General features: G+C 35.4%; 1 protein-coding gene across 2 annotated transcripts; it reads left to right on the top strand.

The window, feature by feature from the left end:
- The first annotated feature begins 2,738 nt into the window (after positions 1 to 2,738).
- Positions 2,739 to 14,683, top strand: LOC135693756 (uncharacterized). Of its 2 annotated transcripts, XM_065212320.2 has the most exons (10): positions 2,750 to 2,937; positions 4,973 to 5,020; positions 6,527 to 6,643; positions 7,078 to 7,179; positions 8,908 to 9,021; positions 10,748 to 10,849; positions 11,639 to 11,767; positions 13,340 to 13,471; positions 14,070 to 14,179; positions 14,560 to 14,683. In XM_065212320.2, exons 1-9 carry the CDS (start codon positions 2,856 to 2,858, stop codon positions 14,174 to 14,176), a joined length of 933 nt encoding a protein of 310 aa, XP_065068392.2. In that variant the 5' UTR covers positions 2,750 to 2,855; the 3' UTR covers positions 14,177 to 14,179; positions 14,560 to 14,683. The 2 variants fall into 2 exon arrangements, with proteins under 2 accessions (XP_065068394.2, XP_065068392.2); XM_065212322.2 differs by lacking the exon at positions 4,973 to 5,020 and having other exon boundaries at positions 2,739 to 2,937.
- The last annotated feature ends 1,832 nt before the right edge of the window (positions 14,684 to 16,515 follow it).

The following is a 16,515-nucleotide window of genomic DNA, read 5'->3' as shown; positions in this document are numbered from 1 at the left end:
TCTTTCCTAACATTAGCATTAGCAACATGGAAGAAAATAGCCTGGAATGAAAAACAGTGAACAGAGTTGAACACCTTGTAAAAGTCGTTAAGGCAAATGCATGTGCTCTGTTCTGTGGGCCGTCTACTTTCGTCATAAGAATTTGAATTTGCATCAAAAGAGCTATCTTTTCTGAACAATAGCATTAGCAACGTGGATGCAAATAGCCTAGAATGAAAAAAACAGTGAACAGTTATTAAACAGCTGGTGAAAGACATTAAGACAAATGCATGTGCTCTGTTCTCTGCCCTCGCAAGTGATGTCGCTATTGGGAAATTGAACTGTCATTCCTGAAACTTTCACCGATATAAAAGATTAAAAGTTCCAGAAATATGGGACTTGATTATCAAACTTTATCTGTAGAAATTAAAAAAATCTGACATAAACATTTCCCATAGATGTATCAGTTGCAACTGCGAAACCCGGAAATGTCTGGATCTGCCCCTGTTATCAGGCATGGTTTTCGGTCAGATCAACTTCAGTGGCATTTGGGCAACAGCAATGTTTGTTTCAGTGACCCCGGCATCATAACGAGGCCTTTTTCTTCAATAACATATCTGGATAAAAGTTGGCAAGGATTCCAATATTTGTTTTAAGTAGCTTTTGTGATCAATGTTATATTTTGTGATTAATTCAATTTTTTTATAAATGTGATTAATTTGTGATTAAAGTGTGATTATTCTGAGAGCGTACATAATTTTAAGCGGTGATTTGCCCCTCGTGTACGACAAGATTCAAATGATGGATTTTTCCTATTAACGTTTTGTTAAACAATATGTACAAAATAGTTGAATTTGTTTCTTGCCAACTTCTTTTCTTATAAAGCAATTAAAAACTTAAACAAAGTATAAATAATCGAATAAAATAAAACAGTAATTTGTCAGTGCATGTCTTTTTGAATATCAAAACAGCCTGGAATGACGTAAAACTACAGGAAATTCTATTCTTATACACTGTACAGAATTTCCAAAAAATTGCGTGGTACAATTTGAGCAAAAAAGTAGGCCTGCCTAACTTTTTATCTACGTAAGGTCTTCAGTTTATGCAAAAATAATCGTTATCACGTTACTCAATTTACTATTTTTAAAGACAGTGCATGCTATGGCAGCTCTCGTTTCCTATGAAGGGTACTGCTCTAAATCTCTACAAAGTTTAGCTATTCTTGTAATCTAAAGCTTTGATCGGATGATGTCTTCGGTTGTCTTCCAAAAACTGTTGTATTTGATCTCATGAAATGGCAAAGGCAGTGCTCCCATTCACTTCTTGCAATCGCATTCGTATCCACTATTACTTTCATCAGAAAAGACAAATGGCATTTAGGATTGCGTTGGTGAAATAGTAGAAAAGCTGCACAGTTGCCAAGTTTCGGAGAATAAAATTCTGGAGATTTGAATGCTGCACAGCAGCACTGTGTAGCTACGGAGGAGCTTAAATATTTCAATTGCAACACGATACAGAAAAGCAGCAGGAGAAGAAGGGAGATTGGAACTGCAGGTCGCAAGTCCGTGAGGCATCTAAATATAGGAAATACAATACTATTGGTTGGATGAAAAAACGGGAAAGGTCATCTTGGATTTCACGAAGCCATGATGGAATATTTTTGTTTTATAGCTAGTTCTAATCCCTCAGTTGGGGAACCAGAGAAAATGTATGATAGATAAAGGCTGCTCTTCCATTTTTGCCGCGAAACCTCTTTAGAACAGAGGAAAATACTTTTAGAAAATTAAAAATCTCAATGATATAGGCCGCTATTGTATTTATTGTGGCTTTTTGCGCCTCTTGTGTCATGGCGTCGTGACCTCTGAGATAGTCTATTGTATAACAGCAAGTGACAAGAAGGCAATGCTTTCTTATAGTTTAGCAAAAAGCCTGGACCGTTTATGCATTGCATCCACAGCTCCCAATTTTCTGAAATTAATCTGGCAATCTAAGTCACAATTTCAATGCTTATTACGTCAGAGAATAATCTAACATATCACCGAGGAGAATTCTCTCAAGGTTCCGCGTTACAATTTACGTACAAAGTTATTTCGCATCATTTACCCTCCGAAAAATATCCGTCAACTAACGTCCCTGAGATTCAATCTAATACACCAGAATTTTTGGTTTCGATTTCAAATTTCAGCCATTCTTGTGTAATGCTGGCAACAACAACAACTGTGGAAATATACGTCACACCAACCATTTATTACTGTACTTTTCTTTAATGACAAACTTATAGAAAAAAATAATGCTGCATTTTCACAATAGAGATTAAAGTATTCATATCTTGTCCTGGAAAAGAGTCCTTACTTGGTATTTTCATGCAATGTGGCGAGGCGGTTCCTTAAAAGGCGAACAACCAAAAGGAAAGACCGGAAATGCATCACGGTCCAATGTCGCATATGCATCTCATTGATTGCAATGATTGCTAATGCAATATATAAAAAACGAGATTTCGTGAACATCTATAGAAAATGACGCCTTCAACATTATCAAATAGCCATGTTTACAATAGGTTTACCTGGGTGTGAATAATTCATTTGGGGATCAGACATGTTTTCAATGCACGCTTACTTATTGAAAGCTAAGGCATTGAATTTCTACAAAAAATGCATCTACCTGAAATTGTTTTTATTTGAATGCAATACGCTAATGGTGGATATTCGCAGATTAGATTTTTTGATAACGCACGGATACGGTATAATTCGTTTAGCCTTTTATTTGAAAGTTTTAAAAACAAAAAGAGCAGTCCAGGTGTGGCTTCTTTGAAATACGGCATCGCAGTCTGCAGCATCAGGTTCAGCAGAAGGAAGAGCAGAAGCAAGACTGCCATTATGAAAGGTGTTCAATTGCTTGTTTCGCTCATCGCAGCATCCGCAATCTGCCCGTTATTTGGCGCTGAAGAAAATAACAAAAGTAAGCTATTTGATATTCAAATTGGAGCTTCTGTTTATGTCTTTATTCATGTGAAGCTTTTATATTACGGAACGGTTGAAATAGACAATTTTAGATACGAAGCTTGATCGAATATAGAAACTCCAACAAGACCAGAATACCTATTAAAATGAAAAAGTTTAAAGGATGCACCAGTTCCTCATTTGGTTGATGATTACTCATGTAGTTGATTATCTTCGCAAATCTTTAGAATCGTGCGAGTTTCGTACAAGGCTGTAGTTTCTATTGTTCATAGAGGGGCTTGCATCCCTCCAAATTGTTTACACATTCTTTGTGTGAAAGAGTGTCTTGTATTGCGTGCTTATCTCAGGGGACCAAGGATCATGTCTCTGATCTCCACGGAGCAGTGGCCGTTGTAAAATAGATAGTTTTGTTTCGTTGCAACTTCTTTCTTGGATTGCATCTTGCATTGCCATCATTGGATGTTGATCTTCTGTCACAGCCAACGCGTATCACTGATGACAAACCACAAAATTCATATGCACCTCATACTTTTACAAAATTTGCATTTCATTTTGATTAAGAATTAGTTTTGGCTGTTTAGAAAGCCGAGACAGCAGCTTCTATCTAAAAAGCTTAAAGGCAATCTGTCTCGTTGTGGATTTGTTAACGAGAACAATAGCTGGAACAATAGCCTAAACACGATTCCAGCGCTCCGCCATATTTTTTACAATGCGATAAATTAAAGGGGGACTGGAAACAGTAAAAATCCCTTGTTCTTATAACCAATCAACGTCGTGACAGATTGTCTTTAAGGCTGATTTTCACAATGCCATTTCCGCATCGAAATCCCTGCGAATTCTCTTCGAAATTGTCTTTTGATTTGCAAATTCGCTGCGAAATTATATATTGATTTCCCCAAAACCCAATTTTGAGGCGCCCATTTTCAGAACTGCACGCATGGCGAATGTTCCAAGATTGTTTTCTTACAAATCAAGAAAATTTACTTTTGCTTTGACTGGTTATTAGGTGCTGCGAAATATTTCGCCGAGAAAAAGTCTTGCGAATTCGCTGCGAAATCAAAAATCAAAACTGCGCATGCCTTGATACCTTCATTAGCGGTTTCGCTGCGAAATTCGCCTCCTGGAAATCAGCCTTTATGAATGATTCTTGAATGTGTAATCTAAAACTTGATCCGATAAGATCCTTTCTTTCCTGACGGCAAAAGAATTGGCGAATCCCCTTCTACTAAAGGTAGGGTCTTAAAGGTAGATATCCAAAAGATATTACAATTTCCGGCTTACATCGAGCGTAGGTATTACAATCCAGCTCTCAAAGAATGGCAGCTCTCCAGAAGATCTTAGACGATAAGAAGACGTATTTGCAAGAGCCAATCAAAGTAGGTGCAGGGGTGTAGAAATCGTGAGTAATTTTGTGTGTGCACATGCCACGCGGTGAAGGCCTGTTTCCATAGGCGCAAACTTAGGGGCAGCTCCGGGGCTTAAGCTCCTGCTGACAAAAATTTTGGGGGCTCAGCCCTCCTAGGAAATAGGGAAGTTGACTATCAATTTGCTAGACTAATTTTAATGTAAATTGAAAAATTTTAATTCGCAAATGAATAAATTTAATTGGGCTTTTTAAACATAAACCAGGAGCATATCACTTCCTAAATATATCAGGGATCTTTATCAACAAAGGTGCCCGAAAACGCCCTCTTTGAGCACAATTAATAACTACTTGCCAAATGTCAAGATAAAAACTTTTCATGTTTATGTGAGGTTCCAGTTCTCGTGACTCAACAATGAATCTTCGAAAATCTGCTCAGGGCAATCGAAAATTTCAGTACTAATATTTAAATGTTTAAATGAGTAAACTACACATTTAAATGAATTAAGTAAATATACCATGCACAGCAGAATTTATGCTTTTAACAATATTATTAAAGTAGCTCGTAAAAAATGCATTTGAAGTCGTCCTGACCGTCGATTTCGTCCTTTGAAAAGTCAATAAAGGTTTTTTCATCTACGGATAATTTTCTTACGTATGTTTTTTTTAGTTACCGATGTACTCAAGGAATTGAAGGACATTGTGGATAATTATCAAGGTCTGTTTTTCACGATATTTTTTAAAAGTTAAAATAAGCCAGACTTCTAGACAAGAGCGTTGCCTTTTGCATAAGAAAATCAAGAAATCTGGTTCTTACCCCCCCCCCGCCCTGGGGCAGCCCCAGCTCTGGCGTGCCTAACAAAGAATACTCACCAAAAATGCCACTAAGCCAACGCAAAATTAAATCTATGATTCCACAAATTTAGTATTACCAACTTTTCCAAACTTTCTTCACCTTGTTATTTTCGACCATAATTGTGACCAAATTTTTACCTATTGATGTAATCTATTGGCAACACTTACACACACGTTCTCGTCTGTCGTTTGTCTTTAATTTTATTTGCAAATATATATATATGGTTTTATTTTTTTCTCGGAAATAATTTATCCTTTAATATTTCAACTTTTAAATATTTTTCCAATATTTTTCTATCAGTAGGGTAAAGAAGTCTAAATATTCTCTACAGTTTACATATTTAAGCTCAGATCAGATATTCAAGTCGGGGCGTATCTTTTAAGCTCAAGTGGAGGCAGGCGTATCTATTTCGTCCTTTCTTTAGAGTTTAAACTCGATGTTATTTGAGTTAATGATATCAACCCTTTCGTCATGATATTTGCACAATCTTTAAAGTGTTTCAAAATGCTATCCTCAAATTTTACTCTTAAAAAACAAGTGTATTTGTTTATTTATCTTTCGCCGTGAATGTTTCGGGCTATAGTTTCCACTAATTGAAATATCTAAGGCCAGGCCCTAAGAGAAGAAATGAAATCGGTGTACTGCAAGTATATTAAATCGAAAAGCTTTCCCCAAACAACTTTCCGTTTTTACTTTTTTCGCTTTACTAAGTTATGTCTGGTTTGAAAATTCCTAAAAATTAAGGCAAATAGCCCTAATGGAAACAAATCTTTTCTTTTTTGACCACCCCTCAAAATACGACTAGTATATTTTTGCATTATTTCTTTTTCTTTTACAAGCATTTGTTTGCTTCAGTTGTCAAAATTGCATGTTAATTTGTATCCTGTTCAAGAATAAAATGCATCTAAAGCAAAATTAATGAATATATCAGTTTCCATAAATCTGATCTTTATAGTCTGGAGAACTTAAAATTTCGTTATATGCAAAGGAGATTCGTGAATTTTTTGGTAGCTATTTTTCTCCCTGTAATCGCCAAGAAACATTTACACCCCTCTGTAACAGGCCCTTGTGTGAATTTTATTCACGGAGGAGAGAGGGTAAACATGGCAGGGAGCAGCAAAATTTGTCTTGGAATGGTAGGAAATGGGATGCTTTGCCTTAAAAGGAACTAAAGGCTGATTGGAGAAAAGGGTTTCTCCGCTTGCAGGGGACGTTGGGTAATTAAAAATTGAAGGGGTCCTTCCTTTTCTTCGAAAGTGGGATACCTTTTCAGAAAATCTCTCACTGTTGACAGTCTTCATCGGGCTTCTTACACTGGGTGTAACATGAAACATAAAAGAAGCTTATTGTGCTTGTTTTTACAACCAGAACCTGAGTCAAAAAGAGTCGATTCAACAAAGACATCGGGTGATATCAAGAAAGCCCTGGACGATGAACTTGAATTTGAAGCTGATGTGCAAGAGCTCGAAGATAAGAACGATCAGCGTAAGACAGAACCCATTTTAATTCTAGCTAGTGATTTAATGTGAAGCTTTGCAACTATTTGCTGACTTCATAAAGTGAGAAACATTCACAACATAAACATTTGCATCAAAATATTTTAAATATCTTACCAATGCCCTGATATAGTAAACAACTGGATATTTTAGCAATTCTTTGCCTACTTCTAGATGCTTGTATCGTCAACTGCCAAGCTCTTGATTTTTGCCAGCTTTTTAACCATGGAGAGAAATAATATATATATAAATATATATATGAGACAGCATATTTGCATGCAAAATAGACTTTCTCCAACTTTAAATTCTAGATTACTATTCATTCAGACATTTTTTTTACTTTCATCTACTGTATTCAGTGTGAAATGGCATAGATGAGTAAAAATAAAGATGTTTACTTTTTGCATAATTCATTCTTTGCAGCTGCTTGCACAAACACCAATGAAAGGAAATGTCTGGATAACTTGATATCGTGCACCACGCCAGCGATTAGAAAGTTTTGTCCCAGAACATGTCTCGTCTGTTGTAAGTTTGGTTGTTTTGTTGCTTTTTACCTTGTTTGAAATTTGAAGTTAGAAAGCAACATATCTAATGATAAACCTTTATCAACATCTGTCACGTTTTGTTTTAAAAAAATCCCACCTGATTTAAAGTTAATATTCATATTGAAAATTATATGAAAAACCAATTTAAATGTTTGCTTGATAATAAAAGTTTTCATTTTCATTTTCACTTTCATTTTCAACTTCTGATAATACTAAAGTTTTTGGGATAAGATTCTGTTTGAAAAATATAATGTTAATGTCACTGAAGTCCGCTTTTTCTTCTATTTCCACCATTTTCTGTTGAACTCCCAAACAAGCCTTTTCTATTCTTTTAATAGAATATAGTTGCAAATCCTCTTTGGTTTGAACTTTCACCCCGAGCTATGTCATTACATTCTTGTATCTAAACAGGAATAATTTTTGAATTGTAAGAGGCATGCAGATTGTAATGCTAAGGCAAAAGTTCAAAATTCTTTTTGTTCCTTCTGCAATCAAAGGTAGATAATGCCTTGGGTTTTCTTCGTTATGAAACTTTCTCTTTGTTTCAAAGTCCTAAAAAAATTCCTAAGTCCTAAAAAAAGATTGACAATGTTGTGCAACTGTTTAAGGAATCTTAGATATATTGCCAAAATCTCGACCTAATCTCATGGCCTTGCTTGGCTCCCTAGTTTTATGCAAAAGTTACTATTAATAATTTGATGCTTTTTTCCATAATCATTTTTTGCCATTGTTGGAATTGCTCTCTTTTATTTTGCTCAATTCGATCTTTATTGCATTTATTTATCAAGCTCAGATCCCTGATAACCATTTTGGTTTGCAATTGAGATTGTCATACATTAATGACATTCTGATTTCTTCCTGAAGTTACTAGAAAAATTTCATTCTTACAACTACTTTTTATTCTATGTTTGCTATTTATATATTTTCACAAGAAAACACTTCTTAGGATGGGGTGCGCTATTGTAAGCCCCTTTTGCGTAGGGAAAAGGCTTTTCTAACTCAAACTTGGCCCACGGCTAGCCCCTTCAGATTTTAAGGCTAGATTCGCCGCTGATATCGATTAGAAAGTTGCTGCAACTTTACATCTTAATGGAATTTTGATTGTCCTGGCACTAGTTGCTAGAAGGGTTTAAATGTAGCTTCAATTTAAACAAAATGTGTTTTTGTTTAGGCATGGTTTTTTAAGTAGCCATTCATATCCAGGTTGGATGCAGAAACGTTTTCTATCTTAATAAATTCTGACTTGGGAAATGTAGCTTGATAATCAGACAAAAAAACAAGGATGCCGACAAAAAAACATTGCAATAGTTTTTTTCTTCTATTGAATGGAATCCATTGACAGTCATATATTTTGCAAGATCAGTGAAATCGCAATATTGACAATCCAGTAAAGAGAATCCATGAATTTATAACTAGAGGTGGTTAAAGATTTTCTTGTGTGATAGTTGAAGAAGGATTTAAATTCGATCTTCAAACATTTAAGAAGAATATATGTTAGAAATAACACGAAAGTAATTTGTGATTTATCTGAAAGTGATAGTTCATATTTGCAGGTTTTGGAACATTTTTAGAGTAGAACCTCGATTTTAGAACATTTTTAGAGTGAATAATGCCTCGAGGGGGAGCTTTCTCCTTAACACCTCCCAGAATGCCCCCAAAAGCAAACATGAGCTTATTGCTACAGCAACAAATTTTATTTTTCTATTAGGTGCTGATTTCAGTGAGAGCTTTTGCAAGAAAAGAAAAAGAGCTTGCCATGTCAAGTTTGCCAAGGAGAGGATGAGACATTATTGTCCTAAAACATGCGAATATTGTGGAAAAGGTAAATAAAATTTTTTAAAAAGCCCTAGAAATGTGGCTATCGTATCTTTGGACACCGTGAATAAGGACAGTAGAAACAAAAGGACAAAAGTACGAAGCAAAGAAAATCTATACTTTTCAACTGCTTTTATGAGGAAAGTTGTTATTAACATAGAGTATTACCAGAGTGATAGATCAATACATTCCAGTACACTTGGTTTCAAAAGAACTCAAAAGAAAGATGAAGCTTTGAAAAGCAATTAATAGAAATACCAACAACAACTTGGGTTGATATTTACTTTGCATTCAACAAAACCTTACATGGTGTAAATGCATAGTATTTTTTACTAAAGCTTTTGATTTGTTTTGAGGAATTTTACGGATCTAAGCATTTTCGTTTTCCTTTCAAAAAGTTTTAAGAAAGTGCCTGCAAGAACAACGGACCTATTAAATACGCTCTTTACAAGGATGATTAAAACAAACAGTGCCTACCAATTGTTTTGGTACACTTTGCTAAACCCTTAGACATTGATGTACTGCATCCCGTTCTCCCCCTCTGAACAATGTTATTTCATGCAAGGGTAAATTGGTCTGTATAGTCAAGTGGAAGTGATCTTCCTTCAGATGAACATAAGAATGGGGACATTTTCTTTTAACCTAAAAGATACTTATGATTTTTAACTTTAGAAACAAAATTGCTTTGGGGAGGAGGGGTGCGGTGTCGGTCTTTTTTTACCGAAATCAGTTAATTTTTTTTAAGCAAAAACATTAGCAAATTTGGCTGGTGTTGGAAGGACTTTTGGCTGGGATTAAAAGTAAATGCCTGAAATTGATACCAAGAAAACGTTTCAGAAGCAAACTGCTAATGCAAAGATCTTTAAAATTTGGTAATAGTCATTTGATGTTGTAACAAGGAATGACGTAATTAGTTTCGTCAAAATACAGAATTCCTTGCTGCCTTATAGCCAAAGGCATGAACCAAACTAGGGAAGACATTAACCAAGAAAAACTGCCTTGGTAGATAGCAAATAGTCTCGATAAGGTCAAAGTCGGTTCAAAATCACTAATATGCTCTTTGAAGCATGAAATTTTTGCCCGTTAATTAGCTTAAGAATTATTTGCTATGAAGTCAAATATCATCGACTAAGTTATTTTATGTTATTTAGTGTAATATGAGTATTTTAGAGAAGGACCATTGGAACAAAATCTGTCATCTTTGAGGTCGCTGTCCAGGAAAATTGGATTTGTTTTGAAACGACAAGGAATTCCATAGACTGCACGTGCAGATTGCATATTTTGGTTGTGTCAGCAACAAATCTAAAACCTTTCATCTTGAGAATGGCATGGCAAACTGAAAAGCGCTGTGGATTACTAAAATGGCAATACACCAATTTGACTTATGGCCTTGTTTTGAAAATTTCTCCAAACTTCATTGTACGAAATTTTTAAGCTCGGGTTTGGTTTTATCAACATAATTTTAGGCTAGATACAATTTTTCGTATTGTTTGTGATACATCTTGGGCAATATCATAATGAAAACTTCCTAGTAGACTAATATGCTTGCTCTCATCCTGAATCTGCGTTCAAAACCATTGTACAAAAGAATTTGAAAAAATTTTCAAAATGAGGCCGTAAGTTGTTGTATGGATTTGGAAATTTTTCTATTGTAAACCCATAAACATATCTATGTGCATAAGGTCTTTTTGTGGCAGTGTTGCTAATGATAACAATTTTTTTTTGATTGACAGCACCTGCTCCTCCGCCGTGTCTGTCCACACAGTTCGGTTGCTGCTGGGATAAATCAACTCCTGCATCTGCTCCTATTGGAAGTGGAAGAGAAAATTGCCCACGTAAGTCGATAGCTTTATTCACAGGTATTGCCCCAGGCACCGCGGAGGAGAGGGGCTGGGGGGTCTTAGCCCCCCCCCACTTTTTGCAAAAAATGCCAAATATTAAGTATCAAACTTCCAGAAAAACCTCTTTTTATACGGTTTTAGCCCCCCCCCCACTTTTTTTAGACCCCCCAATTTTTGTCAATGCTCCGCGGTGCCTGTGCCCACGTACTATTCTTATGCTATCCATCATAGTTTGCATGGTTTGGCTAGGTTGCTATCCATCATAGTTAATGATGTGCTTCTACTATGGAGGCTGTACGGCCGGTTAAAGAACCGAAGTTGCTGTCAGGGTGATTAACTTGTCTAAAGAAAGCGTTTAACTAGAAAGTAAATTCGCAACTTAACCACAAGCTGACGCAAAATGATAGGTTTTTATTTGAGAAACAGTTTATTGACTTTGGCCTGAATATCTTTCATTTTATCAGCACACATGTGAGATGTTTTATTGCTGCTTCCTAAAATCTAATCCAATAAAAAGTTACCTGGCCGTTTTCCTGAAAAATTGATACTTAAATAATTTCAATCCTTTTTTGCTTGCAACGTGAACAAGGCTAGTATGCATGTTGTTTTCTTAAAGACTTCATTGCAAATTAGGTAATGGTTTGATTATTTCGATCTACCTGGATCAACGCAAAAAGGTTTCCCAATCGTTTATTAATTAACATCTGGGCAAGCAATCTAGCTTTAAAGCACGTTTCCAACATTTAAAATTGAGTAAAGAGCATTTTTTTATATTTTTTTCAGCATGTAAAGATAAACAGAGCGAATCATTTTGCAATATGTTCAAAGGGGACTGCACTGACTATCACCCAGAACGTATCAAAGGCAGGCAAATACGGTCGTTCTGCCCGAAAACCTGTCGAATGTGTGGAAGTAGGTTCATTCTTAATACCCTCAATAAACATTGATTACTTCGTGCTGAAATTGTGTGGATTGAGGTTGACATAGATTGAAGATTGAACGAGTAGATTGAACGTTAGCCGTTATTGACACTTTGAATGGGGTAAATGTGTCTGCCGGCTAGCCAAACTTGAGAACTTGAATTAATCGTCACTTTTATCAATTATGCAACGAAAATGTAAAATGAAAATAAGGATTTATTGTGAAATAGAAAGACAATGACATGCTGTCCACATAGGAACAAATGTTCGTGGAAGCTCATCGTGGTATCTTTAAAAGTCATATCTGCGACAAAAGAGGATATGATGTGCTATTAAATGAATGGTTTGATTTCCTATCTGCCCCTCTCAAAGACAGCCCCAAAATTTCCATCAATTTTGCATTCATCTATATTCGAGTATATTATTTCCATTTCCTTGTTGTTAATTTTGTAATTATTCATGATCACTTTATAAGCTATCACTTTTATTAGAATAACCTTGTGCTCTTACTCTTACAAATTCATAAATGATCGTTTTTGGCATACTATCTTGATTTTAGAAGTGTAGATTAGGGCTGATTACATGGAGCGGGCTGGCCCGGTTTTCCGAGGAGGAACATTTTTGGTGGGATCCCGGTACCAATAGCATGCTTTGTGTTTAGCAAACTTTTAATCACATGGAGAACGGGCTAGCACGGTTAGAAGGGATCCCGTCTTCTTCCTACCGGGCTAGCTTGGCAAACCGAGCTGTGATCTTGGCAAACCGGGATGTTTTTGACCATGTAATCGATTCAAGCCGGGCCAGCCCGGCAATTCGGGCTACGGACTTAAACAGCACATACGCTATCGGGCTTAAAGACATAAATCAAACCACGAAGCCCAAGAAATCACAATGTAAAAGACCCAAACTATTTAATCAAACCTTTTATAGCTGAAAACCGTTTCTTGGTGAGCGTTTCAGCCATGTTTAATCAAGCCAAGCCAGCTCAATTCTCCCGCCAAAATTTTTACCGCCAATTTTCAGACCGGGCTTGCGTTCTCCATATAATCGTTAAGAAGTCGCAGCCCGTATGACCGAGCAAGCCATGACAACCGGGTCAGCCCGCTTCATGTAATAAGCCCCTTACTGTAACTTGTAAGATCAATCCAAATTTTGATATAGTCGCACAATTTAAATAGTAAACATAAGGGATGTGTGTAATTGCGACGCGTTCTTTTCAACACCTTGGACAGATTTTCGAGTTTACACTTTAAAGAAACATCTTGTGTAATATTTACGAAAGCCCAAAAATTATCTTCACGGTCAGAGAACCAAACACTTTGATGGCGAAAATGTTGAAGATAAATTTTTTAAGGATGCTTAATTCTAAAAGGTAGTTTTAATCTATTTTTAAAAGCCAAATCCATCTTTCCCCTAACTCTTGTCTTGTCTTGCCTTGTATTTGCAATTTTTCTTTTCATGTTTTTAGAGCCTTTAAGGCTAAGAATTTATAGCTGAGACAGCTAAGAAGATAAAGAATGAAAAATTCTTCTGCTAACGCTGATTTTACTTTACTTTTCTACAGAACACCCGCAATGCGTTGATCACCCTAAACAGCAATACAATTGTCCGCAGTTCAAGGCTGATGGTCTTTGCAAAGCCAACGAGAAACACATGAGGCTCTGGTGCCCTAAAACTTGTGGATTCTGCAAACCATGTATGACAGTTTATAGAAACAACATTTGCTAGCAAAGCTTGTTATTAATTGCATTATATACGAAGGCATTATAAAATAAGAATGCTCCCCCTATTGATTAGGACATTAACGTAGGTGGAGTAGACAAATAGAGTAGAAAAGTCGAAGATGTTATTAATTATTAGTTAGATATTATAATAAAGTTATCAATGACATGGCTACTGAATTGGCACGGGCTTTTAACATTTGAAAACTATTTGGTATGACGCTCCTCTAGCATATTCTGCCTCTTGCTTGAAACTAGTATGAAGCTGTTTGTCAGATTATAAAAACTATATTTTTGCTTTTTGTCAGAAAATGAAAACAATTTTCTAGCGAAATCTTTTCGAGGAAGCTAAAATCTTCCGAAACCTTTTTAAAATATGATCTTTGACGACTTTAATGAATTCCATTTCAATGCTGTTTTCCAGTCCTCGTTCATTTAAATAGACAATGGAAAATAAGTTTCTTGCTACTATTAAATCGTTATCATCCTGGTATCTCTTAGGACTTGTTACTTGAAGAATATCTAAGAATCTAAAATCAACTTAAAGATTTAAAATTGAGTACAATTTTTCAGGCAATGATAATCCAGCAGTGAATTGTGCTTACCTGAACAAGCGCAGAGCATGCACCTTGGAGCGAGTGCGGGTTCTATGTCCTTACACATGTGATGCATGTGGGTGAGAGGTAAGATGATGAAGATCCTATCTTGATTATTCCTTGATTAAGCCAGCCCTGATCAATAAGTGTAGAAACAGCCATATTTTACAAAATAGATATACTTTACTAATACTAGTTAAGTTTTTTGGAGGGGCAAAGGCCGCCGCCCGCCCCCCTTTCCCTCCCTCCCCCCCGGCTGCTTCTGTCCTTGTATGAGCATCTGTAAAGCAATATAGACAAAGCATCAGATGCTAGTCACCATACTTGCAACTCATTAGGACCGATAAATGCCAGAGTGCAAACTCATTTATCGTATCAAAGTAAAAGAACAAAGAAATATATTTCTGGTGCTCCTTAAGGTTTGAGTCCTTAGCTTTGGAACTAAAAGTATTTTCTTTATTTTCCAGCAAACGAATAACATAAATAATGCAATTGCAATTGGATTTCAAAATCAAGATATCATCAACTCTAGCCAAAGGTGAAGGTAGACGGACCCTCTTAATTTCTTTTAATTAAATAACTTTCATCAAAGCATAGCTTTTCTTGTTTCTTTCTTTAAGTATCGTCGTAAACAACGTATTTTATACACGACAATGACATGACAAAAGAGCGTCTTAACTCTATGTTTAGTTATTTAAACGCCCGTATATTTATTAACATGTTTGGCTTTCAAGAGAGGGGCGACTATTGGGATGAGGCCTTGTTACAGAGGGGCATTTAATAAATCAATCACGGTACTCTGTAATTCCAGCCAAAAAGGAAAATAACAAATCACATATCATAAAAGGCGAAATTGTTCATAATTTCTGCACATTGCATTAACATCGTTATTCTTCATTCAAATAGAATTTTGACACTAAAATGATTCTATAGCTTTATATCTATTTATCTACGGTACAAAGGTGAAACGAAAATGTGCGACGTACACAAATTAGTCGAAAAACCACCACTGTTTTGTGTAATGAGCTCAAGTACTTCGCTTTTTCCGGAAATATAAACAGGTCTTAACCATATCTTCTAGTCATTCAAAACAGTTAATATAAGAAAAATGCAGCTTTTTATTGTTCTTCTTTGGTAAAAATTAGGCTTATCAAAATTGCCATTTTTCAATGAGATGTCTTTGGTCCAAAAATTTTCAACCTTTTTTTAAAGATATTCAAAGCGAAAAGAACAAATGACAGTTTTTGAGGTTCAATTTTTTCTTTAAACACCAAGTCTATAGGCTTACAAAGACTGCCATTTTTAAGCAAAATGATTTGGCTTCAAAATCTAACCTATACTACTCTCTCTGAGCTATAAAGAGATCTGAAGCATATTTTCAAGAAATTGAAAGCAGTTAATATCACGTTTCCTTTTGTCATCAAAGAATCAAATCGATAGGCTTAACAAAATTGCTACTTTAGATCAATTTTTTTGGTTCACAACCTTGCCTATACAATTACATATTCTAACTATAAGAGGTTTGAACAATACCTTGCATAAAACCAAAGCATTTGATATTAGAAGCATTGCATTTTCTTTTAAAATCAATGTCTAAAGACCTACCAATATTGCAATTTTTCGATACAAAGGGTTTGCTTTTCCCTCAAAAAGCCATGTATACCACTCTATATAAACTATCAAGAGTTTTAAACCTTACATTGAAGATATCCAAAGCAAATAAAATAAGAAAATTTGCAGTTTTGAAAGCTTCCTTTTGCGTCAAAAAGCCAAGTCTATAGGCTTATCAAAATTCATTTTTTTAAGTCAACATTTTTTGGCCCAAAACCTTGCCTACACCATCAAAACCTTTTTGTTCTAAAACCTTGCGTAAACAACCCTCTTTGAACTATAAAGAGTTGCAAACCATACCTTCCAAACATCCCAAACAAATGATGTAAGAAAAAGTGCGGTTTTCAAGGCTTCTTTTTGCGTCAAAAAACAAAGTCAATAGGCTTGTCAAAATTGCAATATTTCGATAGAAAATGTTTGGTTCTAAAGCCTTGCCTATACTACAATCTTTGATCCATAAAGAGGTTTAAACCATACTTTGCAGATATACAAAGAAAATAAAATGAGAAAAATTCTTGTTTTTAAAGCTTTTATTTGCGGCACAAAAAGAAATTTATATTCAAACGAAAATTCTAATTGTTCGATCAAAATTGCCTCTTTGCATCTTATCTGTCTATGCAAAGTTGCAATCATTAATGCACAACTTTTTCTAGTATTTTTGTTATATTTTTAAAATTTTCTGCCTCGCGTATCACTTTTATTTTTCATCCCACATAGCTCTCTGGTCTTTACTGCTTTTTTTCTCCTCTAAAAACAATATCTATACTATTTGCTACTCTATCCTTTTACCTTTCACACATTTTTTCGAGGTT

The sequence above is a fragment of the Rhopilema esculentum genome, chromosome 11 (genome assembly GCF_057945365.1).
Source record: "Rhopilema esculentum isolate cy_ngs chromosome 11, ASM5794536v1, whole genome shotgun sequence".
Lineage (NCBI taxonomy): Eukaryota > Metazoa > Cnidaria > Scyphozoa > Rhizostomeae > Rhizostomatidae > Rhopilema > Rhopilema esculentum.
Note: the sequence above shows the minus strand (reverse complement) of the source record. Positions and strands in the feature narration are given on the sequence as shown.